The 27254-nt window shown below is 46.8% G+C and overlaps 2 protein-coding genes across 3 annotated transcripts in view; one reads left to right on the forward strand and one right to left on the reverse strand.

Annotated features, from left to right (window-relative positions):
- Nucleotides 1–4311: 4311 nt before the first annotated feature.
- On the forward strand, nt 4312–8725 carry F2RL3 (F2R like thrombin or trypsin receptor 3). Of its 2 annotated transcripts, XM_075611222.1 has the most exons (3): nt 4312–4570; nt 5728–5844; nt 7297–8725. In XM_075611222.1, the coding sequence occupies exons 2-3, from the start codon at nt 5754–5756 to the stop codon at nt 8379–8381; spliced, it is 1176 nt and encodes a 391-aa protein (XP_075467337.1). In that variant the 5' UTR covers nt 4312–4570; nt 5728–5753; the 3' UTR covers nt 8382–8725. The 2 variants fall into 2 exon arrangements, with proteins under 2 accessions (XP_075467337.1, XP_075467338.1); XM_075611223.1 differs by lacking the exon at nt 4312–4570 and having other exon boundaries at nt 5711–5836.
- An 11473-nt stretch (nt 8726–20198) lies between these two features.
- Nucleotides 20199–27254, reverse strand: part of CPAMD8 (C3 and PZP like alpha-2-macroglobulin domain containing 8) — a 118737-nt gene continuing 111681 nt past the window's right edge. Inside the window, 2 exon segments of the mRNA XM_075611224.1 lie at nt 20199–21346; nt 23714–23885. Coding sequence (XP_075467339.1) covers nt 21346; nt 23714–23885 — 173 coding nt within the window. The 3' untranslated portion in view covers nt 20199–21345.

Genomic DNA, 27254 nt, shown 5'->3' on the forward strand with positions numbered 1-27254 from the left:
CTCACCTCGCCCATTCACCACACGCGCACCTCGCCCATTCACCGCACCACACGCGCTCACCTCGCCCATTCACCGCACCACACGCGCTCACCTCGCCCATTCACCACACGCGCACCTCGCCCATTCACCGCACCACACGCGCTCACCTCGCCCATTCACCGCACCACACGCGCTCACCTCGCCCATTCACCGCACCACGCGCGCTCACCTCGCCCATTCACCGCACCACGCGCGCTCACCTCGCCCATTCACCGCACCACACGCGCACCTCGCCCATTCACCGCACCACACGCGCACCTCGCCCATTCACCGCACCACACGCGCACACCTCGCCCATTCACCGCACCACACGCGCACACCTCGCCCATTCACCGCACCACACGCGCTCACCTCGCCCATTCACCGCACCACACGCGCTCACCTCGCCCATTGACCGCGTGTTACACCTTTCACCATTGTGTCCAGTATTTTTGGAGATGCCGCCTGGCAACCCTATATAGAGCTGGAATTTATTTTATTTTTTATCGCCCGTAGAACCTACTTATGGCATTTTGTATAAAATATATAATTTATATACTACACGTACAAACACAATTTTAATAGTGATCCATGCACTTTTACTTAAATAATACTGATCCCCAGGCCAGCTGTGCTTTTTGTAACGTTTAACCCCTTTACGGCTTTTAATGGTTTAAACTGCTGTAATAAGACTGGACACCAGGTGTCACTGTTATTCTGCGTGTGACTGCTTAAAGGGGCCTTCCCTACAGCAGGAAAAAACTAATGTAATCGGCTTCCCTAGGAATAGGTTTACTGTTGGAGAATTAACTTTCTCTTTTTGTGTAAAAAGGAGTCTGTTTCTTTCCTATTTGGGCCGTATAATTCAAATGTTATCTGGTCATTTGTGTTTTCTCATCTTTTTAAACCAATTATGCTCCTATAAATTGTCACTTTGGTTCTACGTGAACCAGATACTTTTTAACCCATTAAATGTCATTGGGTCAATTTGGCCTTCCAAGACACTGATTCTTTAACCCATTAAATATGTCACTGTTGTCCTACTGGGCTTGGCCCTTTAACTCATTTAATGTGACTGAGGTCACTATTGTCCTATGTGGGAGTGACCGCATTAAACAAGTTGCAGTGTTTAGCTTACTTTGGTCCAAAGTGGTTCTTAACGCATTAAACATGTCACTTTGGTCCTTAAGGGTACTGGCCCTTTAACATGTTACTGGCCCTTTAACATGTTACTGTTCCTATGTGGGAATGACTCGCCATTAAACATATCCTGTCAGGTCACTTTTCTGCAAGTGGGACTGACCCTTTAACCCAGCGGTGTACAATACATTTGCCACTTGGCAAATAGGCTAATGGAGTGTGGTGAACGGGGGCACTGAGGGGGAGAGCCATGACATCTGTGGGGTGGGGCTTGGATGTGGCATGGCGCGGCTCAAGGGCTGGCGCCTAGTGGCACTGCACCACCCCTACACACCTGGAAGTTGGTCCAGCTACCTCATTCGCCAGCGTGATCGGAAGCCTCCCCCCATGTAAGATTTGGGGGGGTATGATGTGTATTTGGGATGTGGGGGCTTAAGATCCCCATCCTAATACACACATTGTGGGGGATTGTGTATTGGGGAGTGGGAAAAAGAGGGAGTTGCGAGCGCGACGCGATTGTAACCGACATGAGAATGTGGCGAATGACGACAACCGCAAGTGTGTCTATCTTTGATTTCCTATTGGACACCGCTGCTCTAACCGATTAGACATGTCACTGTTATTCCCGTAGATCAGTTTTTAAATGGGACTAGTCCTTTAACCTATAAAACGTGTCACAGGCATTAGGTCACTGGGAGTGGACCTGTAATGATGGAGAAACCACACAAGACCCTAAGCTCATAACAAGGTGACTTTAATCTGAAACAGATCCGTGTGTAGTAAATCTACCCCCCACAGCCCCCTAACAAAGACGTGTTTGTGTGAGCGGGGCCTCCAAGGCCCTTTTCTCTGGCACTCGCTCTGTACACAAAGTCCGCCTCTGTGTATGGAAACAGATGACACAAGCGACTTAACAATCCCTCTGTATCCCTTAACTCAGGGGGCTCAACTCCAGTCCTCGAGCCCCTCCAACAGGTCAGGTTTTTAGGATATCCCTGCTTCAACACAGGTGACTCAGAGGCTCAGTCTTCGATTGAGCCACCTGTGCTGAAGCTGGGAAATCCTGAAAACCTGACCTGTTGGGAGGGCTTGGGGACTGGCGTTGAGTGCCCCTGCATTCACTGACGGTTTACGGGCCGAGTCGTTGCCTCTGTAGGGCTGGGCTGCAGGGCGTCGGCACAGGCCTGTTGAATCTGCAGTCTGTTTGACAGGAGTCACATCTGTGAATTTAAAGGGCCAGTCCCAAGTAGGACCAGTGAGATCTAATGACCGTGACCTGTGTAATGGGTCAAAAAGTCAATGTCATTTAGGAACTGTGATCTAATGACAGTGACCTGTGTAATGGAATAAAGGGTCAACTCCACATAGTGACAGTGACATGGTTAAGGCGTTAAAAGGTCAGTCTCGCGTAGGACCAAAGTGAAGTAATGACTGATGTTGTAAGGGGTTAAAAGATCAGTCCCATGTTGCAACAAAGTGTCCCGATGACAGTGAAAGTTAACACCCATTGGTACAGTAGGTAACAGGCGTCCTCCCCCGAGGAGTTTGCAATTTACAGCATCGTCTTTACTTTCTGGACTATCATTGGAAAGCACTTTAGGATTAAAACACACTGTGGATAGGGTTTGCCAGATGTCCAGCATTGAACCGGACGGTCCTGTATTTGGACACACTGTCCAGTAAAAAATTAGAGGTAATACTGGACATGTGTGTATCTGGTATTACCTCTCTGGACATAGTGACCTGACTGGCTTGGGGGGCCGTGGAATTTCCCCAAGCAGGGCTGTTGGTAGGGGGCTGGGCAGATTCCTCCATCCTGATTGGCTGCATTATCCAGGAGCAGCCAATCAGTAGGAGGTGTCAGGAGCCCTGGGGGTGGGACCAAGGAGAGGAGGAAACAGCAGTGTGTGTGAGCGCGCGACCATGGCGTTACACCACAATATTGTGTGCAGCATTTTTGGAGAAGTCACTTGGTAACCCCAACTGTGGAGATATCGGCTATTCCTTATGAGACTGTGGGATGGAGAGATCAGAGATGGGTACACTGGGTTATACCATGGATGACGCGTGTGTTTGTGTGTAATCCTAGGGACATCATGAGTCAGCGGTGGGAGAGCCGGCTGCTTCCTGTGAGATATGCCTTATCTTTTTAGGATGCAAGGCCTAGCAAGATAAATGGCTCCTAAAACAAGACGTGTGACCCCAAATAGCAAATGGGAAAGCTGACACACACTGGTTATTTCCATGTTTATTATACTTCTCTCACACTTCATTCCTTAGGGTGACCCTCCCTCTCCCCCTCTCTTGCTCTGTTTTTCTATCTCCATATCCCTATTTCTCTATCTCCCTCCCTGCCACCTCCTCTTCTCTCTCTCTGTACCCCCTCACTTCTCTTTATGGGATAAATTCTATATACCCTGGGACAAAAAAAAAGTATAGAAAACTTTTGGAATATTCGGCTAGAACGTGCACTTATGCAGAATGAGTATGTACAGTATATATATATATATATATATATATATATATATATATATATATATATATATATATATATATATCTCCGGATGAGGCCCAATTCTGTGTAATTCGGCAGGCATATGCTTACAGGGGTTCATGTTAAAATGGATAAGAAGCAAAAGGTGACAGTGTGTGCTCATTTGCCCGTCATTTCCCAGAATCACTGGCTGCAGTGGAGCAACTGTATGCTGAGAGATAATGGGGAAAGGCAGGGTTATTACAGACCTGTGTGAGATGTGAAGCTCTAGATCTGGGCCCCAGGAAATCTGCCTGCAGCCCTGAATGGGAAAATTTCAGGCGCTACACAGAAGTGGGGTGATTCAGCTGAGCCAAAGAAAAACAGGCCTCAATACCTCCCTAGAGTATTAAAATGAGGGTACCTAAGGAAGAAGCAAACCATACAAACCCTGTAAATATATCAGTAAATGTGAATCGGGTGCTATGTCTAAGAATGCAGAGCATTATTATCACCGGCTGTGAATAAAGCTCCCGTTTGTACTATGAAAGTTCCTGGAGCCCATCCTTATTCCATCTGCATATCCACGCCCAGCCTGCACTGACCCAGCACCCTGAGCAGGTGTGAGAGACTGAGCATTGCCAGGTACATAGTCCATCTGATGTAAATTCCTTCAGACACGAAGGGTTACACGGTTTTTAGCTTTTCCCTGTTTGGACTCACATAAAACTCTTAAACCCATTTAAAAAAAAAGACATGGCATGTTTTTATGTGATTGATCATATCAAGGAGTAAACATGTTTACTATATATTAGTAAACTCCTTTCCGGTCGCTGTATCTAGTACAGAAATGCCCTGCGCGTGTCGCACGCGTCCGATTGTGCGACGGACACGGTTTTCTGAGGGTGGAAGCCGCATGAAGAAATGATCAACAAGACGGTAAGATTAGATCATTTACTGCAACGGGTTATTAATATAAAACCAAACCGTCCTTTTGCTGCACTCGAGAGTTTCGGGAAACTGAAATAAATAAATGATACAGCGCACGTGCGGACGCCGTTACACACACACCATTAGAATATTTATTTTTAAGTGATGTCATCTGTTTGAGAAATATATATACAGCAAGGCCCCGCTTCGCGGAGATATGGCGGTACCGAGTAGGGGGCAGCCATGTCTGCGCATGCGCAGAACGGGCCGGTCCGGGGTCGCGCATGCGCAGAATGGGGGATTTTGCCGATGTTGTGCATGCGCAGAATGGCGCATTGCCGGTCTGCGCATGCACACACAACGAAAATCGCCCGTTCCGCTTTCCGGCGATCTTTGCTTTGCGGCGGGTGCTTAGAACAGAACCCACCACATGACTGGGGCCCTGCTGTATATATATATTTATTTATTTTAAACATTTTTATTAAGATTTTCAACAGTGAGATGGGAATGGGTGGGGTGCAAAAAGAAGAGGGGGAGGGGCACAATCATGTTATATAAAATTTTGACACATCAATAATCACATTCCATATCATATATCATTTTAAACTTAGAAAAAAAAATTCCAATCTTAGTAGTAAAATGCTCCTCCTGGGGCGGTCCCCCCATATTTCTCCTCTACGGGCGACTTCCTGTCTCCCGGCGCTCCCCACTCAATCCACTTGCCTATCGCCGCTATTCACCTACATCCCATGGTTCCCAAACCCTATAAAACTTCCTCGTAGTAGGATTCAGAAATGAGGTGAGTTTCTCCATTAATTGACCTTTATTTATTCTTCTAATAACCTCTCTTCTGGAGGAGGAGGAGGGGGGGGGTGTTTTTTTCCACGGCGCTGCCACGGCGCACCTGGCTGCCGTTAATATACGTGAAATTAATTTGAGCGCACGGGTTCACAAAATATTTTTTATTTTTTTTTAGCGTGTCCCGTTTTCTACTTTTGAAAATCTGGTCCCGCTCCCTCCCACCAGTAAGGGGCTCATCACAGAGACACAGGGTCTCCCTTCCCCCTACTAAATAACATCCATATTTCCTCTTCGGTTTCCTTTAGTAGAGGGACCGTGGCAGGAAGTGGGTAATCAGTAATAAAAACACATCCCTTGTTACTCAGTCCTACACAGATCCCAGCATTAAAACATGAAACCCTCCGAGTCTCTGTCGGCCTTCTGCATCTCGCTGCTGTTTGTGACGCTTTGGGGACCCGGTGTTGCCAACGAGGAGTATGACGGTTTGTATATTTTCATTGCAGCTCTGCTCAGCTCAGCAATAAATGTAATGCTTTCTGTAGGGATCCTGTAGAAAACAAACCCATGCAGGTCCCTTTCTCTTGCTTTTCAGCATCACTTTGTCTTTTTCCATCATTGAGATACTGAGCCCTGGAGAACAGGGATGGGCAAAAATGACCACCAGGGTTTGCCATGGAAATGACACTAGAATAGTAACCATGTTGCCTTCTTTAGCAACTAAATCTAAACTATGTTTTCAATGCACTTTGGAAGCAGGGAGTAAAGGGGCACTGCTTATACCAGAGGGGCATTCATCTAGCTGTTTAAAAGTATGAAATACATGTTGAATAATTACTAAACATTACGATACAGGGAATATAATAATACAGATGGGATAAGGGCATCAAGACATGTAACATAGGGAGAAGAGTCCCTCACCCACAGAGCTTACAATCTAAACGGCATGTAGTGAGAGTAACCGAACCAGCATTGGTAGAGTACAGTAGAGCATACTGTAGATATAATGCATAACTAGCATTGGTAGAGTACAGTAGAGCATACTGTAGTTTAATGAGTAGTGTTCACGCAGGACTATTAAACACTTTGTTGAACAAGTAAATTTGTAGATTGGCATCATTTTATATAGCGCTTTCTCTCCCAACGGGACTCAAAGCGCGTCACAATTACAGTATAGTGCGCGGCACATAGGATTGTTACAGACATTTTGCAGACACAGTCCCTGCCCTGTGGAGCTTCCAATCTATGTTTTTGGTGCCTGACACACAGGGAGATAAAGTGACTTGCCCAAGGTCACAAGGAGCCGACACCGGGAATTGAACCAGGCTCCCCTGTTTCAAACTCAGTGTCGTAGTTTACAGTCGGCAACTTTACTCAATCTAAAATTATTTATTCATGAAAGTAAATGCAAAGTTGTAGGTTGTAGAATTTATAGCCTCAGCAGCGCCCCCCCCCCCCCCTCCCTCCCTCCCTCCCTCCCTCTCTCTCCCCCCTGTCCATCACTGGTTTCTGGAGATATTACCATTTTAATTTGCCAGTAAAATAAATCCAATCCTGCTAATGTTTTCCATACCTGTCCAGGGGAAGGAAAATGCTAATATCTCAGGCTCCGGGGGGAGGGGTGTCGGAGGGTTCCCTGAGCTGTAAGGGATACGCTTCAGTTTTGGACGACACCTAGTTCATACAATGTAAAAATAAATAAGTTAATTGCCACTGAATAATTTAAAGACAACGTAAAGCTGTCTCTTGGACTTGAATTGGGTGTCCCCAATTATGGCCTATGTTTACTAAGTGGCTCTAAGCCATAGACCACCTTACAGCCCTATCGCTTGAATGGGACAGATGGTGTCTTCCGGCTTAACACTGCAGTGGTAAATGTGTCCCATTGTCTCAATAATTCAACCCAACCAATGACTTCTTTGTTTGCATCCCCTCAGATTATTCCATGGAGACACAAAATAACGAGACGGAGCTCTCTGACAGCACCCTGTGCCCACGATCCTTACCGGGACAGAAGGTCTTTAGGGATAACCAGACATTCTTGTCCATCTCCCCACACTCCAGGAACCATCTGAGTAGCCCCATCACTGTGATTCTAATCCCCTCCCTCTACACTGTGGTCTTCCTGGTGGGTTTGCCTTCCAATGGTCTGGCTCTATGGATCTTGGCCACCAAGGTCAAGAAGATGACCTCCACCATCTTCTTGATGAACCTGGCCGCTGCTGACCTCTTGCTCATCCTCATGCTGCCCTTCAAGATTTCCTACTACTTCCTGGGCAACAACTGGCTCTTCGGGGAGACGATGTGCCGGACCCTAACCAGCTTCTTCTATGGGAACATCTACTGCTCCGTCCTCCTCCTCATGAGCATAAGTGTGGATCGCTACTTGGCCGTGGTGCACCCTTTCTTCTCCAGGACGTTTCGGAGCAAGACTTTTGCTATCTGCATGTGCTCCACCTCCTGGATCATCGCCATCTTGTCCGTGCTGCCCTTGGCCACCCTGCGCCAGTCCTATCCACTGGACGAGTCCAGTCTCACCCTGTGCCATGACGTCCTGCCCAGACAGGAGCAGGCTCAGTATTTGTTCTACTACTTTGTGTGTCTCATCACCCTGGTCTTCCTGCTCCCGTTGGCCGTCATCATCTTCTGTTACGCCTCCGTCATCCGCGTGCTGATGTTGAGCGGGGAGAAATACGCCTACGCGGTCAAACTATCAGCCCTGGTTCTGGTCATTGTGGTTGTCTTCTTGACACCCAGCAACGTGGTGCTCCTGATTCACTACTCAGAGCGCTGCCTCCATCGCTACGAGGATCTTTACATCGTCTACATGGTCTGCTTGGCCATGAGCTCCTTCAACAGCTGTGTGGACCCCTTTGTGTATTACTATGTCTCGGAGGAGTTTAGGGAGAAGGTGAGACGCCGGTTGTGGAAGAGCTCCAAGACTACGGTGACCTCGCTGAAAACGTCCAAAGAGGTTCTTCCCGCCAGCTGCTCCCACTCGCACTCCCGGTCGGTGCTGTGAAGCTTTCATTTCTCCTAACACCTTCCACTGCCGAAGGGACCAACAGAGCATTGGGGAGCAACATAATTACAAGCGGAGCAATGCATGGCTGGCGCCCTTGGCTGCGAGGGGGTTGGTGGCGATAAGTGTCTATAGATCTCTGAAGAAGAGACTTTCATATATTGCAGCGTATAAAAAAAAAAAGAAGAAAATCTGAAATTTGCTTAAATAATAGACTTCTGACTTTAAAAAGAAAGTTGGCAAATTTACCCCGAGAATCCTGAACTGTCACAAAAAAAAATACGGTGTAAAAATGTGTGTACCCTAAAGGGGTGATCTTTAATAAACCTGCAGAATAAATGTGGGGGGGTTTGTGGTAATGCAATTTTGTAACAATATTGAGGCATAGAGTATCAATATATCAAGGTTTTTTGTACTAGTTTTTGGTCTATATACGTCAGCTTGGGGTTTGGGAATGTCAAAAAGACACCTCATCTGTCACTATGTTATATATATATATATTATTTTTTTGTGGGGGATGAGGGGGGGGGGGGGGTTGAGCGATTTCTCTACACAGTGTCAATTATCCCATAGACAACTGCCTTCCAAGAAATGTATATATTCCACTATATATATATTCCATTATAATCCATTTTATAGGGAGTGGATAAGGGAGAAATGGGAGGAGTTATAGGGAGCGGTTATATGGAGCAATAGGAGGAGTTATAGGGAGCGGTTATATGGAGCAATAGGAGGAGTTATAGGGAGCGGTTATATGGAGCAATAGGAGGAGTTATAGGGAGCGGTTATATGGAGCAATAGGAGGAGTTATAGGGAGCGGTTATATGGAGCAATAGGAGGAGTTATAGGGAGCAGTTATATGGGGCAATAGGAGGAGTTATAGGGAGCGGTTATATGGAGCAATAGGAGGAGTTATAGGGAGCGGTTATATGAAGGTATAAGAAGAGTTATATGTAGCATTAGGGGGAGTAGAAATAGAAATGGTGCTTTAAAACATTGTTTCTTTGCTCACCTTAGTACGTAGCTGCGTATACTGTAGGTCTAAGGCAGCGGCCCCCAATATTTTAAAACTGGGCCCCCCAAAATAATTTTTTTGCATTTTCCCATTTGCCGCCCTCTGTATTCAGTACACAAAGCAAGATGACCAAGGTGTGATTATTATGGCCCTAAAAATAGCTATTAAAAAAATAAAGGAATATTGTGGAATATATTAGTTGCTTGAGAAACTGGTCTAAGACCGTGATTCCCAAAAAATCTGTAATGGCGGCTCCCAGGCCGTTTAGCGGGACACTCCAACCCCAAACTGCACCTTAGCGTCGGTAGTATAGCTGTGATGTACAGGAGGAGCTTCCAAAGTGCTCCCCACAATGCTTTGCATCCACAACAGCAAGGCATTGTGGGGCGTGACTTTGGAAGCTTTCACATTGATTGACCGCTCTATTACCCATGCTGTCCGCACACACTGAGGAGCAGTTTGGTGCCATATTAAATGAAGTGTGTATACCCCACGAACTCAGGACACTATACTGCCTGGGATCGGTCACACTGGTTTGTTAGCAATAGTCCGATAAATAGGCAATAAGATTTATTAATTAAGGGCTCGCGGAATAAATATTTTCTAGCGGGGGAAGCAGTAACAAAGGTTGGGCACCAGGGATCTTCTAAGGCCGCGCTTTTAGTCCTGGTTACGGCGACAGAGCGTCACGTCAAAACAAGTTTATTTAATCTGTTGTGTGCGCCACGGCCCGACCAAAATCCCTGAAATCAATGAAAAAAAATTTTTTTCGGCGACCACCGCGGGCACGTGAGCGGTTCAGCCAATGAGGACGAACCGCTCACGCCCCCAAGTCGCTGTCTCGTCTCCCACACTATAGGCAAAAAAACGCTGCTACAAGGGCGATGGATGATGTCACAATGTCGCGTCACCACCACCATAAGCAGGACTAGAAGCGCGGCCCAAGAGATACAAAAAAATGACACAGTGCAGCAAAATAGCTTATACCAAAAATATACGTATGGCAGAAGCAGGCGTCACGTTCCGGCTCTCGTAACAATAGAATTATAACCCTTACAGCGCCAGAGGAACTGGCTGCAGTGTAAGGGTCACAGAGCGGTCTCGCTTTACCGCGAGCTGCCCTGCTGAGCAGTTAGACATTTATGTCCTCGACTTGTGCTAATTACATGTGATAACACTTCTTCCCGTCTCACTCCATCCTATCACCAGTTGCACGGGGGCATAAGACCAAGCCTGGGACCTTAGCGCGTGTTCTCAGTGGCTTAACCCCTTGACTCCCAGAGGGGCCAGCAATGCACAGCTCTGGAGCTCGAGGCACACGCTCGTACGCGTGCACCCACGCTCGGCGCTTAAACAAAAAAATATATACTTTCCTGCGCGCTCAACTACCCGCAATGCCCCCCCCCCCGCATTCCCCCACGCGCGCGTAAATGCAGGACACCCGGCGCTCATGCTTGGAGCGCTCTCCAAGCATGAGTGCGCTCAGCGCCAGCGGGGACATAGCCTTAGAGTGCCGCAGTCGCTCCGGTGCACCGTGATCACGTGACGCTGCTCGGGACGTCACTGATGACGCAAATGGAAGAGCAGCCGTCTCCTCTTCCGTATCCCCTGGAAAACGAGCAACTATGTTATGGGGCTGCAGGAGTGCCGACGTCGTGGGACGTACAAAGGGTTAATCCTATGTATTTGTGAGAGAGAGGGAGGATGATAAAGGGAGGGCGAGAGAGAGGGAGGGCGAGAGAGAGAGAGAGGGAGGGCGAGAGAGAGAGAGGGAGGGGGAGAAAGAAAGGAACGGAAGGGAGGGCGAGAAATAGAGGGAGAGGGGGCGAGTGGGATGGAAGGTGAGAGAGAGAAGGTATTATTCAACTGGTGACATTGACCTTAATGGGAGTTTAATGAACAACCCCATATATAAGCCCTTATTCCACATGCACTGGGGTCTCTTCCCTGCTCTGTACAAAATTGTAGTCCCATTAATTTAAATGGAGATAATCTCTTCTTCAGCACCGGGAAGTTAGTTCCTAGCATACTGAACAGAGGAGAGAGGAGGAGAGAGAGAGAGTGGAGAGAGAGTGGGGAGAGAGAGAGGAGAGAGGAGAGAGAGTGGGGAGAGAGAGTGGAGAGAGAGTGGGGAGAGAGGAGGAGAGAGAGAGAGGAGAGAGAGTGGGGAGAGAGTGGGGAGAGAGAGAGTGGAGAGAGAGGAAAGTGTTTGAGGCAAAGTGGAAGGAAGAGAGACAAAGGGAAAAAGAGAGCGTGATAGAGAAGGAGAGAGATAGGGGCTTATTCTATCTCTGGCGATAAACAGATGGGCTGCTTCCATGTATATAACGAGAGAAAAAGATAGAAACGTGAGAGAGACATAAATTCTGTGTAGGGCCAGGTGAGGATGAAACTAGATTGATTTACAATGCGTTGCTGTCCTCTCTGGCAGCAAATGGGTTAAAAGAAGGTTTGCAGAAGCCTTTGAACACTTATTAACAAGGTCCCAGGATACATTGTGTCACCAGCTCACAGTCGCCTTTCTGCTTTTACACCATTCACTCACATTCCTGTGAGTGGTATCCTCTCCAGAGCCCTGAAGGGGTTAATGGTATTTGTGATAGAAATGCATTGTGGGCTCAAGGTCAGCGGCTTTGGTGGGTAAGTGGAGATCCCCACTTTAAAGGCTAGTATCTCAACCACAAGGCCAAAAGTCCTTAATCACAGCCCACAGGTTGGTAAGAATGTGTCATGTGCTGTTCTCATTGCAGCTTTATAGATCGTGACACCTTAGCGTAGTATTTTTCACCATGCGTTCCCCGGGCTTCCCGGCAATTCCCAGGTCTTTTGAAATTTGTACGAAATACAGAAGAATTTACAATGCACCGGATCTCAGACGCGCTATAAGAGGGGATTGGGGATCCTTACAATGCATCTCAGACACACTGTTAGAGAGGGTTGTGGTTCCTTACAATGCATCTCAGACACACTGTTAGAGAGGGTTGTGGTTCCTTACAATGCATCTCAGACACACTGTTAGAGAGGGTTGTGGTTCCTTACAATGCATCTCAGACACACTGTTAGAGAGGGTTGTGGTTCCTTACAATGCATCTCAGACACACTGTTAGAGAGGGTTGTGGTTCCTTACAATGCATCTCAGACACACTGTTAGAGAGGGTTGTGGTTACTCAGAATTTCCTCATATAATTATAGAGCTTCTTAACCAAAGAGACGTTGTAAACCCCTGCCTTAGTGTCTCAGCCATGAGGAATTATAAAGTGAATTATATTATATAGGATTTCTCGAGGTGAAAAGATGGTAGGGCCCAGTTGTCACAAACTATATTCGAGTTTTCATTCAGTACTTTCTTATATGTTCGTTTTGTAACCTACAGCTTCTGCAAACATTGTATTTTTAAATATCAGTGTTTCTGGGGAGGAGCATGAAGTGGGGGGGGGGGGGGGGAGGGGTTAACAAAATTGCAGCCAGTGTCACTAGTTCTACACAAAATTGTATACTTTTTAAACCTCCAAAGAAAGACCCCAATCCTTGACCTCAGAAGCTATTTCTAAATACATGTATCTAGAGGTTTGCAATCTCCCCCAGCTGACCAAAGCCGAGTCAGATGCACTGAATGGAAGGATCACCCAATTGGAATTATTAAATGCCGTTAAATCTTTAAAAATGGTGACGACCCCTGGCACTGATGGCCTTACTAATGTATATTACAAAAAATAATTGCGATCCTTTCCCCATATATGCTGGACATGTTCAACTCATTTCTAGGGGGTAAACCAATCCCAAACACTATGTCTACTGAAAATGTAGCCATTATACATAAAGGGGGCCATGACCCTCTTCAGTGTGGTAGCTATCGCCCGATCTCCCTGCTTAACACCGATCTAAAGATCTACAGTAAAATCCTGGCCAATAGGCTGAACCCTATCTTGCCAAGATTGATCCATATTGACCAGGTGGGATTCATTTCGGGAAGACAGGCTTCGGATAACACCCGGAAAATAATAGACATTACGGACCATATACATGCCACAGAGACCAAAGCTATCCTTTGAGCCTAGACACCGAGAAGGCATTTGAAAGGACTAACTGGGTTTTCTTGGACAGAACGATGCAGAAATGTGGTTTCTCAGGCCCTTTTCTAGAGCGAGTCAGGGCTTTATATCAGAATCCTACGTCTTTGGTCAAACTCCCTGGAAATGATTTGGACTCTATTAAAATTAAAAATGGCACGAGACAGGACTGCCCATTATCCCCTCTCCTCTTCGCCCTATCAATTGAGCCACTTGCCTCGCGTGTTAGGGACAACCCAAACATCCAGAGTATCACAATTGGCAGCACAAACTATTAAATCTCACTCTTCGCAGATGATGTTATATTAACATCAGCCAATCCCCTAACATAATTACCCAATCTCCAATATCTGTTGAAAGAATTCGGCAAATTATCGGGCTACAAAATTAATAATGATAAATCAGAGGCCCTAAATCTAACCCTCTCAGCCCAGGAAATTAAGTTGTTACAATTGAATTGTAATTATATGTAACATAGCCTGCCCGCAGTTACTTCTTTTTCTGGGCTTTTCCTCTGTCAGTCCTGTTAATGCAGGCAGTGGAAAGGTTAATTCCTTTCTTAGGCCTGTGTGTGTATTCCAGCCTTGAATAATGTATCAGTATTCAAGGGCAGGCCTAGCAACTCTGAGGATGTCAATCTGAGAGGTGGATATTGGTTGGAACGCCCTCTGGTGTGTGTGGGCCAATCTGTATCCGGCTCTGGCTTGCTATGAGTCAGAGACACTCCCCAAAGATATTCAAATTGGGACATCCTCCTAAATTGTCAGTTAGTTCAGTTGAGAGTTAGAGTGAAGAGAAGAAGTCAGTTAGCACAGAGACAATTCTCTCCCTTCCACCCATGCTGGGTTGGGAGGGAATGGAATTATGTTACCTAATCAGGGATCTGATCAAGAGAGAGGTTCAGGAAGAATGTATATGCTGTTGAAGATTATGTGAAGCCTGCCATTCTCTATCCTGGAGCTGACTGCCAATAAATAACAGAAAAAATATGCTGTGTGTGTTCCCGTTGTCTCTGAGAATGAAGGAGTGTCAGTGGGGTCCCTCCCCTGAATATCAACAGGGGATCCTTGCTGGCTGGAGGCACTGCACCAGAGAATGACCAAGGTAACCTGTCCCTGTCCTGGCTCTCCCCACACCACCGCGGAGCCCTCAGCCCTCCTGTTCACCAACAGGTTACAGCCCAACCACCTAAGAGTAGCCAGAAAGGAGCATACCCCCCAATCTCACTTAGGGGGGGGGGGAGTGTATGGTAAAAGGGTTACATATAGATAAGAGTTCTTCCCACATCAAGTACTTGGGTGTCAATATTTCCAGATATTATCATTCTTTTTATCAGTGTAACTACCCACCTCTATTAGACAGGATAAAAAAAAGGGTGGGTGTGTCGAGCACGCGCATTTTAAGTAAAACTTCTTTGTCTTTTGTCACTGTTTTGTCACAGAAATTGTATTTGTGATGTGATGTTTTCAATGAAAAATCAAAACACAACTTCAGTGACAAAACGTAAAGAAGTGTGACTTAGAATGTGCGTGCTCGGCCCACCCCTCACCTTAGCTATTTGCACTTCTATATTTATACTAACTGTGAATTCCTTGTGTGTCTGTGTGTGTTTCAGTGTGTGTGTGTGTGTGTTTCATTGTGTGTGTCGCCCTATGCTGGAGTCCTATGCACATGCGCGCCATGCACGGGAGGCTTCTGCGTGCGCATGCGCGCCGAGCTGCCAGTACTGACTTTGCCGACAGCCTCTTCTGCCAGCAGTGATGTCACTTCCGGGAGGGGAGTGCACTTCCGTCATGAACAAGGTCATTTACTCCAAGGGATATTTTCAAATGGTATATGCCAGCATAGAAGTTTCACTTCAAAAGACCTATTGAATTGGGACATGTTCCAGATATCATGGATCGGGAAAATAGTATCGGTCAAGGTGAATATCCTCCCGAGATTACTGTATTATTTCCAGACCCTCTCGATCCAGATCCCTGGAACTGAGCTAAAAAATTAGCAAAATAGAATATTTAAATTCATCTGGCAGAGCAAGAGACTTAGAACACCTAGGTCAGTTATGCTGACCTCAAGGGCAAGAGGGGGTTTGGGTGTCTCAGATCTTCTGAAATATTATCAGGCTACCCATCTTAGACAAGTGGTAGTGTGGAACGCTGACCCAAAATTATACTGCTGGCTAGCTATCGAATCTCACTATTCAAAGGCGTTATCCCTGCCCATGTCTCTCTGAGCCACCGAGGAACGGGAATCTAGCATTAAAATGTTTGAATTGGGATCAATGAAATGTACTTGGAATATATGGAACAAAACGAAAGAGAAATATAAACTGGTATCCCATTTTACCCCTATCTTTAATAATCCTAATTCCCCCCCCCCCCAGCCCCCAGGTTGTGACTAAGCAATTTGATCAATTCAAAACCAAAAATATCAGAACAATTGCTGACTTTCTATGTAAAGGAAAGTTTCTCAGTTTCCAAGATCTCAAGAGCAGGTTTGACGCACCAGACCTTCATATGTTCAAATATCTCAAAATCAGGCCCCTTTTGTACAAAGTTTCCCAGAACTGTATTTTTCCCAAACTATCGAGCTTTCAGATGCTCTGTAGGAAAGGAACCTACCAGAAAGGTCTGCTCACGAAAATATATTAGAAATGGAGGCGTCGGCTGGCACACCTGACTATAACTATATGCTCAGGTGGGCTGCAGATCCAAATTTAGATATTGATAGAGATGACTGGGAGGATATCTGGGAATTCGCAGTGAAAACCTCCATATGTACTATGACCAAAGAAAATATTTATAAGATCCTATATCACTGGTACCTCACTCCAGGTCGGTAGAAACAAATCTATCCCAAAGCATCTGACCTGTGTTGGAGGGGGTGGGGACAGAAGGGGGATATGGTCCACATTTGGTGGAACTGCCCTGCTACCCAAAAATATTGGCTCACCATACAAAGTATTATTAGAGATACGACGGAGCTATTGGTTCCTATAGACCCACTAGTCTATCTTTTGGCTAAGCCAGTGGATGATATTAGTCCTCCCCTTAAACGCCCAATCTCTTTCATATCGACTGCGGCCAGGATGTGCGTTCGCGGCCGCCTGGAAGACAAAAGCCCCGTCATCTAGACAGGCGGCAGATAGCAGAATAAATGAGGTGATGATGATGGAGAAGATGACAGAATTTATCAGTGGAATGTCTCAGAAAAGCTATCAAATTTGGGATCCATTGCTGGAGAATTGAGCCGAGATGAAGAAGAACCGGTAGCAGCCAGTTCTGGTTCAGTCAGGACGGGCTAAGAAGGGTATTCATGATTCCCTACTAATGTTTCTGGTAGATGGTGGAATCTCTCCCCTCCCCCCCCCCGTTACTCTTTATTTATTTCAATATTTTGTTTTATCAGCACCTCCTGAAACTCGATACACGGCAATCACAAACTTGGCCCAACAACCGGACTGCTGTTTGTATATCTGTGCCTGTAACATTTTGTCACCTACAAATTACAAATGATTTCTCGTTGTATTGTTCACTCACCGTCGTCTTATTATTATTTCTGTGTAATTACCGTCTTTTCTTTTTTGTTTTTTATTGTTATTCTGTTATGTTGAAAAACGCAATAAAATATTTGAAACAAAAATAAAAATGGCGGCCAGTAACATGACGTCGCTGTGCTCCTGCCCAGCTCCCTCTAGTGAGCAAATAGCAAAACTACAACTATCCGACACAGGAGCAAAAGAAGTAAGCAAGCACAGTTTGAAACCACTGTTTATTTCGTTTAAAAGGGCCAGTCAGTGTCGGAACACTGCACTTACCAGATACATATAACATCCGTTTTAGACACATACCTAAGGCCTGTGGAAGCTTATAACATTTAGACAGGGGAAAAAAAAAATACATTTATTTAACATTTCATTGTTAACCCTTTTGCTTCCAGAGGGGCCAGTGACACATTGCTCTGCAGCTAAGGGGTTAACATCCCTCCTTTTCAGTGTATATTTGAAGCTACAAAAACAAAACAAAAAACAACAGCAGAGTTTGAAGACGCGTTAATGCCATTTTATCTTTATTGCCCAGCCTTAACCCCTGCAGTGCTGGAGAGGTTCAGCACAGTGTAGGCCAAGTGTGGCCATCTCCCGTCCTCAAGGGCCACCAACAGGACAGGTTGTAAAGATACCCCTGCTTCAGTACAAGTGATTCAGTCAACAACTGAGCCACTGATTGAGCCACCTGTTCTTTAGCCAGGACAGCCTTAAAACCTGACCTGTTGGTGGCCCCTGAGGGCGGGAGTTGGCCACTCCTGGTGTAAGGCAACTTTCAGGGCAGAGTAGAAACTATTTGAGGGATTAGAAGCATCGCCCTCTCTTTCATATACGACGAGCCTGCGGACTATTCCCATGCAGCAAACAAGGGGTTAAATGGGTTACAACTTTGGCAAAAGAAAAAAAAGGAGATAATTATTTCTGTGTCACATTTCATTTATATGCACGTGTTTAATGGACCGTAGAATATATCATATATATTTGACATACTGGTTTTATACATTTAATTATCGACAGGAAGAGAGTCTGCAGAATATAGAGCAGATGATGTTAAGGGCGTTGAAGACTTGTTAAGGGATTTGGGACAGTCTGCCCTGTTTGTATCGGCAGGTACAGTATCTGGAGAGGGACTGAGGAGACAGACAGGAGGCAGGGGGACAGACAGGAGGAGAGGGGGGGGACAGACAGGAGGAGAGGGGGGGGACAGACAGGAGGAGAGGGGGGGGGACAGACAGGAGGAGAGGGGGGGAGACAGACAGGAGGAGAGGGTGGGGGGCAGACAGGAGGCAGGGGGGCAGACAGGGATAGAGGGGGGGACAGACAGGAGGAGGAGAGTGGGGGGGGGCAGGGACAGACAGGAGGAGAGTGGGGGGGGGCAGGGACAGACAGGAGGAGAGGGGGTGGGGGGGCAGACAGGAGGAGAGGGGGGGACAGACAGAAGGAGAGGGGGACAGACAGGAGGGGGGCAGGGATAGACCGGAGAGGGGGGGGGGGGTAGGGACAGGCACAGTGGGAAGGGGCTACAATGTCAATGACAGAAAAGGGGACATTCACAGATAGGGGACAGAAAAACTGCTACAATGACAAAGTAAAAGAGGACAGTCACAGTGAGGAGCAGAGGGACAGGGTGGAAAAATGACAGTGTGTATACATACTGCTGTATTTTTAGTTAACCCCTAAAATGCCCTAACACACTACCATCCCAGCCAAATAAGGTTGATATATTGTGCTGTGAAATGACATATTACATTCAGTCCTACCGCTGCTGGTTGGAACGGTGTCAGCGCACACAGCAACGCTACTTTAAAAAAAAAAATTCATTTAATGTCTGGCAACATCCGGGATAACAAAATGGGGACCAGCAGCCAATCTACAAGGGTGACGGTCACCCGTAATTTCCCCGAAATGGCTCAAGCAGCGGGGTGGGGTCAGTTTCAGTAATATATATATATATATATATATATATATATATATATATATATATATATATATATATATATACATACACACACACACACACACACACACACACACACACACACACACACACACACACACACACACACACACACACACACACACACACACACACACACACACACACACACAGAGGAGCTGCCGCCTTAACCCTTTCAGCGCTGGAGGCGTTATACTTGGTGCTCTGGGAGTAGGGCGTGCCCTGCCTCTGTGGTACAGACATGTGAACAGCTGCCTACCAAACCTAAATGACCTTGTTTCAGGATCCCCGCCTGCGCTCTTAGCAAGCACTCTGGGGAAGGGAGGTGCACAGGGTGGAGATGTACACCCCCTCCCAAAAATACCCGCCTCCCGTTCCTAAAGCAACGGGGAAATAAATAAAACCGGGCCAAACGTTACCTATTCGCCAGAACTATGCACAACGCAGTGTGCACATTAGTTGTTACTCTGGGAGGTTTATCTGTGCTGAAGGTTAGGGGGGCGGTGTTTATAAAGGCGCTGCCCCATACCAGGCCACCAGAACCCCCCTTTTATTTATTTTTAACCTGGATATGCAGCAGGGGGTTCCCAAGGCGGAACCACATTAAATGCAGCTCCAGGAACCCCGTAGTTCCGAAGATACTTACGGGCAAAGGTAGCGCCGGTAGGTACTTCCTTGTTACTAAAGCCCACCGCCTGTCGCCGTCCAATAAGAAGCTGCAACAGATTATGTCGCGGCTTCCCATTGGCCCACGTGATGCAGGAGTTTCAAACCGCCATTTTTATTCCCCTGCTAGAGACGCTACAGGCCTCACCTTCAGCGGTATCTCAGGAACCAGGGCATCCACAGAGATGAAAATAGCATGTTTCAGGTCCGGGGCAGGGAGGGGGATCGGGGGGCAGGGAGGGGGATCGGGGGGCAGGGAGGTATATCCATCCAGGTTAAAAAATTAAAACTGCAGCTGTGTTTATGCGCATCCTATAATGGGCAGGTTGTAGATTACAGCTATGGCCAGCAATCAAAGTGGTTTGAATAAAAAAAAAAGAGCAGTGGTATTGTGTAGGACTTCAAAGAAGTCTACATTTATTTAACAGTGGGGAAAAAAGCTATTCTGCAGGCATAGATGGTGCACTCCAAGGTCGTAACCTTTAGGGGCAGTAGGCTGGAGGCTCAGAGCAAATAGGCGGGTGGTCCTCCCACACAGTATATTAAAAATAACAACTTAACCGGATTGAAAAAAAAAACTTTATTATTCTTCCGCGTTCCGTTGCAATGACGCGCCATCTGACAAACGCGCGTCACGGCCACGCAACGCTGAAAAAACTATGCTGACCCTATTTTGGAAAGATTTTATACAATGTTTATGCTTTAGAAAGGGGGGGAGGGAGAGCGGCTTCCTAAATTAAATCCATTTTCCTTTAAATGAAAAAATAAAGTAAAAGAAACTACGTCTGTCAATAATAAAAAAAAACAGTCGCGGTAATCGGAGGTTGTAAATAAAAACAGTAATTATACTCCCGCGCGTCTCCTCTGTCACGGTCACTTCCACCGCTGGCTGGATCCTCCACCCGAGTGGAAGGGATTGTGTCTTAAACGCGGAGCAGACCCAAACGACGTCTTCAAAAGCGTACAAAAGCGCGACTCTAGTCACGGTATACATTCAGTCAAAAAACAAACAACAACAAAAGATGGCGGTGCTTCGGCCATAGCCGCACAAGCTGCTGCTGCTGGGCGCGCGAGAAGTTCTGCAAATGGCGAGTTGAATAACTTCCCCGTCTTGACGAGACCAGAACTGCCGGTAACGCAAAAAAAAAAAATTGTTTTGCAAATCCGTGGAACGGAGCGATGCATCTCGCGAGGCGACGGCGCGTTCCCTTCGCCCCGGCTGGGAAAACCGATGCGATTACAGCAGACGCCAAAGTGCTCAGGGTTTTTAACATTAAGTCAAGCAGGCAAACGTTGATACAATGAAGTCATTGGGGTTCCATGGCGTAGCGTTGCTTAGCTCCGTCAGTGGTGGAGGCGCCGGCTAAGCTCTCCGGCGCTGAAGGGGTTAAGGAAAATGTCCTTGATTTTGGAGGTCTTTCTGTGGGGGTGGGGCGGTTCTTTCAGATGCATATGTTTCTTTATTTCGTATTACGCTTCCGGCCAGAGTGCTGTTCAAAATAGCGATGAAAACACGATTTATTTATTTTTTCCCTCCCCAGAAGGAATCAGAAATCAGCTGAAAGTTCTAACCAAAAAAACCCCCTCACTTCCGTTCCAACGCTTGTAACTGAACCGTATTTTATAGAAGTCTGTTTATTTGTTTACTACGTCCTTTTTATTTGATGCATTTTGCCAAAAATATATATACGTTTCCTCTGGTGTGCGTCTTTTCTGCGGGAGAAAAAAAAAAAAAAAGATGGTTGTGAATTTCGGGGTGTGACAGGCAGGCTGCAGAGAGCGATTGGGAGACAGACACAGCGAAGAAGTGGAGCCGGGAAGGATGGATACGTTATTAAAATGAGTGACTGGGTGTAGAACATGTGACTGGCAGAACAATAGTAACATAGAATAGCGGACATGGTTCAGTAACTACAACAGGGTGCGAAGACGCAGGAGGGCACAGACAGTGACAGAGAAATGGGACAGGGAACAGTGACAGGGGCAAAGGACAGACACTGAGAGGGAGTATAATACAGAATGGCAAGAAAATGATTTATGGGATTTGTACTGTAATACTAGGGTCTGGTAAACCCCTTTAATATGCCCTAGCACAGTCAAGCTCCTCACCCCTACCACATGCAGGACTTATCACCTGAGATCTGACTACAAGGGACTTTTCATGGTCCCAAGGTTCAACAAAGTATCCGGCCGCTCCTCCTCCTCTTACCGTGCACCCCAAAACTGGAACAATCTACCGGAGACTCTCACAGCCGCCACCGGTTTAAGTTCTTTCAAAACTAAGGCTGTCTCACATTTTAATGTGATTTGTAACTGTTACATACGCCTATAACTTATTTTATCTTTAACTGTTAATGCAGTGTCTTTATATTTAATGTATAAAACTCTGCATTACATTAGGTAAACAGTGTCATATATATATATATATATATATATATATATATATATATATATATATATATATATATATATATATATATATATATATATATATATATATATATATATATATACATATATATATATATATATATATCATAATACATATATATATATATGACACTGTTTACCTAATGTAATGCAGAGTTTTATACATTAAATATAAAGACACTGCATTAACAGTATATATATATACAATACTGAGTTAAGTTATGGTGAGTAAAAAAAGTGACAAAAACCCTCCACAGGAAAGCAAATATGCAAATACAACTGTATGCTCATCTGCATGTCTTAGGCAGGTCTGCAACCCCGCCTTTCCCCATCATCACCCAGCATACAGCACTTCCACTGCAGCAAAGGATTCTGGGAAATGACATGCAAATGAGCACACTGTCACTTTTTGCCTCAAAAACCATTTTTAACATGGTTCCTTATAGGCTTAAGCTTGCTGCATGGTCACAGCTTTGAGCACAGCCATGGTTAAGGTGCATACCCAGAAAACCACCCACAGACAGCTGTTTCGACCTTGATGGGTCTCATCAGTGTGGGGTTGATTTTAACTGGGTATGCATGAAAGGCTATGGGATAGGCTATACCATAATACTGAGTTATATATATATATATATATATATATATATATATATATATATATATATATATATATATATATATATATATATATATATATATATATATATATATTATACTGTATATAACCCTGTTCACCTAATGTCCCATGTATTTGTAACCATGTATCTGTCATCATAACTCTGTGCCCAGGACATACTTGAAAACGAGAGGTAACTCTCCATGTATTACTTCCTGCTAACACATTTTATAAATAATATTTTGTGGGGTGAAATATCTTTTGTTCATCCAAAGCTATTTTGGAACGGTCACCGTTCTGCTACCTGTCCACTCCCCTCTTACCTGCACCCCCCTTTCCCTGCCTGCACCCCCCTTTCCCTGCGCTCCCGATCTCCTGTGTAAGGAGGGAGTTTCCCCTGAATTACTTGGATTCACTATTGAAAAAAGGCGACACATTTATCTGCACCCAGGCTGCTGTACCATGTGTCACCAGCAGGGAGTAAAGGACACATAAATTAGTCTTGTGCAAAAATACAATCTTTGCACTTTGGAGAGACTCTTAAACCCCTTCAAATGTTGGGGTTTAAACCCTTTTGGTGCTGTAATGGCTCAGCCATGCAATGACTTTCAGGCTGCCCCGCCACTGAACGGGTTAAGAGGTTCAGTATATCCATCTGGACCGGAAAAAGGCGTTTAAGCCCCGTCTCTGGCCGCAAAGTGATTACTGGCAGTGACCGTTTTATTTGATCAATAAGCCAGTTAGTTTTAGTCAACAGGACGCAGGTGCTAAAATCGGTGAGACTTCAAATGAATAAGCAACGGGGCTTAAAATCGCAGGATGCGAAGAGTTGTGATTTTAAAAACCAGGACAGGCAGAACCAAAGTATTGTTAAAAAGTTGAGTCAAAATATGTTATTGAGTCACAGGGGAGGTGCCCAGATTTCCAGAGTAAGAGGGTGGAATCACACCCCCAACCTGGGATGTGTAAAGCAGACAGTATAACTGCTCCCCCGCACGCCCTCCTTTCGTATGAACGAGTAGTGGGGTGATTACCATTCTGTGGTCCCCAGCGTATGTATCTGTCCTGTGTCTTCCGCTGAGATCGCGGGCGCTGTCTGCTCTGCCCCCATCTCAAGGACGTCCTCTGTCTCTGAGGCGTACGGATCTGGGTCGTACTCGTAAGAATAATAGGATACCTCCGACTGCAGAGCAGGGACTCCCTCCTCTGTAGGTCAGAGAAGGTATCACGTGAGGATCTCACACAGTGACATGGCGCTGAGCACACAAGCAGTGACAGGGCGCTGAGCACACAAGCAGTAACAGGGCGCTGAGCACACAAGCAGTGACAGGGCGCTGAGCACACAAGCAGTGACATGGCGCTGAGCACACAAGCAGTAACAGGGCGCTGAGCACACAAGCAGTAACAGGGCGCTGAGCACACAAGCAGTAACAGGGCGCTGAGCACACAAGCAGTAACAGGGCGCTGAGCACACAAGCAGTGACATGGCGCTGAGCACACAAGCAGTGACATGGCGCTGAGCACACAAGCAGTAATATGGCGCTGAGCACACAAGCAGTAACAGGGCCCTGAGCACACAAGCAGTAACAGGGCGCTGGGCACACAAGCAGTGACAGGGCGCTGAGCACACAAGCAGTAACAGGGCGCTGGGCACACAAGCAGTAACAGGGCGCTGAGCACACAAGCAGTAACAGGGCGCTGAGCACACAAGCAGTAACAGGGCGCTGAGCACACAAGCAGTAACAGGGCGCTGGGCACACAAGCAGTAACAGGGCGCTGGGCACACAAGCAGTAACAGGGCGCTGAGCACACAAGCAGTAACAGGGCGCTGGGCACACAAGCAGTAACAGGGCGCTGAGCACACAAGCAGTAACAGGGCGCTGAGCACACAAGCAGTAACAGGGCGCTGAGCACACAAGCAGTAACAGGGCGCTGGGCACACAAGCAGTAACATGGCGCTGGGCACACAAGCAGTAACATGGCGCTGAGCACACAAGCAGTGACATGGCGCTGAGCACACAAGCAGTAACAGGGCGCTGGGCACACAAGCAGTGACATGGCGCTGAGCACACAAGCAGTGACAGGGCGCTGAGCACACAAGCAGTGACAGGGCGCTGAGCACACAAGCAGTGACAGGGCGCTGAGCACACAAGCAGTGACAGGGCGCTGAGCACACAAGCAGTGACATGGCGCTGAGCACACAAGCAGTAGCAGGGCGCTGAGCACACAAGCAGTGACATGGCGCTGAGCACACAAGCAGTGACATGGCGCTGAGCACACAAGCAGTAGCAGGGCGCTGAGCACACAAGCAGTAACAGGGCGCTGAGCACACAAGCAGTAACAGGGCGCTGAGCACACAAGCAGTGACATGGCGCTGAGCACACAAGCAGTGACATGGCGCTGAGCACACAAGCAGTGACAGGGCGCTGAGCACACAAGCAGTGACATGGCGCTGAGCACACAAGCAGTAGCAGGGCGCTGAGCACACAAGCAGTAACAGGGCGCTGAGCACACAAGCAGTAACATGGCGCTGAGCACACAAGCAGTGACATGGCGCTGAGCACACAAGCAGTAACAGGGCGCTGAGCACACAAGCAGTGACATGGCGCTGAGCACACAAGCAGTAACAGGGCGCTGAGCACACAAGCAGTAACATGGCGCTGAGCACACAAGCAGTAACAGGGCGCTGAGCACACAAGCAGTGACATGGCGCTGAGCACACAAGCAGTAGCAGGGCGCTGAGCATACAAGCAGTAGCAGGGCGCTGAGCACACAAGCAGTAACATGGCGCTGAGCACACCAGCAGTAACATGGCGCTGAGCACACAAGCAGTAACAGGGCGCTGAGCACACAAGCAGTAGCAGGGCGCTGAGCATACAAGCAGTAGCAGGGCGCTGAGCACACAAGCAGTAACATGGCGCTGAGCACACCAGCAGTAACATGGCGCTGAGCACACAAGCAGTAACAGGGCGCTGAGCACACAAGCAGTAACATGGCGCTGAGCACACAAGCAGTAGCAGGGCGCTGAGCACACAAGCAGTAACAGGGCGCTGAGCACACAAGCAGTGACATGGCGCTGAGCACACAAGCAGTAGCAGGGCGCTGAGCACACAAGCAGTGACATGGCGCTGAGCACACAAGCAGTAGCAGGGCGCTGAGCACACAAGCAGTAACATGGCGCTGAGCACACAAGCAGTAGCAGGGCGCTGAGCACACAAGCAGTAACATGGCGCTGAGCACACAAGCAGTAGCAGGGCGCTGAGCACACAAGCAGTAGCAGGGCGCTGAGCACACAAGCAGTAACAGGGCGCTGAGCACACAAGCAGTAACATGGCGCTGAGCACACAAGCAGTAACATGGCGCTGAGCACACAAGCAGTAACATGGCGCTGAGCACACAAGCAGTAACATGGCGCTGAGCACACAAGCAGTAACATGGCGCTGAGCACACAAGCAGTAACTCCACTTCCATTTTTTTTAGTCTATATATGAAAAGCTTCCATCATGTATATAATTCATCATATAACCACTCGTTATGACGTCTCTTACTCCTCTTATCACTCTTCATAACCTCCTATTACTCTATATAACTCCTCCTATTACTCCATATAACCGCTCCCTATAACTCCTCCTATTAGTCCATATAACTGCTTCCTGTAACTCCTCCTATATCCCCCATATAACCGCTCCCTAGAACTCCTCCTATTGCTCCCTATAACTCCTCCTATTAACCCATATAACCGCTCCCCATAACTCCTCCTATTAACCCATATAACCGCTCCCTATAACTCCTCCTATTAACCCATATAACCTCTCCCTATAACTCCTCCTATTAACCCATATAACCACTCCCTATAACTCCTCCTATTAACCCATATAACCTCTCCCTATAACTCCTCCTATTAACCCATATAACCGCTCCCTATAACTCCTCCTATTACCCCATATAACCGCTCCCAATAACTCCTCCTATTACCCCATATAACCGCTCCCTATAACTTCTCCTATATCCCCCATATAACCGCTCCCTATAATTCCTCCTATTAACCCATATAACCGCTCCCTATAACTCCTATTGCCCCATATAACCGCTCCCTATACCTCCTCCTATTGCTCCATATAACCGCTCCCTATAACTCCTATTACTCCATATAACTGCTTCCTGTAACTCCATATAACCGCTCCCTATAACTCCTCCTATTGCTCCATATAACCGCTCCCTATAACTCCTATTACTCCATATAACCGCTCCATATAACTCCTCCTATTACTCCATATAACCGCTCACTATAACTCCTCCTATTACCCCATATAACCGCTCCCTATGACTCCTCCTATATCCCCCATATAACCGCTCCCTATAACTCCTCCTATATCCCCCATATAACCCCTCCCTATAACTCCTCCAGGATGGGCTGCAGGTGAGCTCCTGCAGGGGAGCCAGGATGGCCTTAGACCCAGGGGTTGGTGGGTGTGGGTGTGAGTTGGAGATGGAAGTAGGAGAGGCCGCAGGCTGCAGCAGTGGTGTAGGCCTTGGTGAGGCTGAATGCAAGGTACAGGAGAGTTTGGAGAGAAA

This window comes from Ascaphus truei, chromosome 8 (assembly GCF_040206685.1).
Source record: "Ascaphus truei isolate aAscTru1 chromosome 8, aAscTru1.hap1, whole genome shotgun sequence".
Lineage (NCBI taxonomy): Eukaryota > Metazoa > Chordata > Amphibia > Anura > Ascaphidae > Ascaphus > Ascaphus truei.

What these genes read in the sequence shown, in the direction of transcription:
- F2RL3 (XM_075611222.1), top strand. Translation starts at nt 5,754, where the DNA reads ATGAAACCCTCCGAGTCTCTGTCGGCCTTCTGCATCTCGCTGCTGTTT. An exon ending in TGCCAACGAGGAGTATGACG is followed by an intron (nt 5,845 to 7,296) that starts GTTTGTATATTT and finishes GCATCCCCTCAG; the next exon opens with ATTATTCCATGGAGACACAA.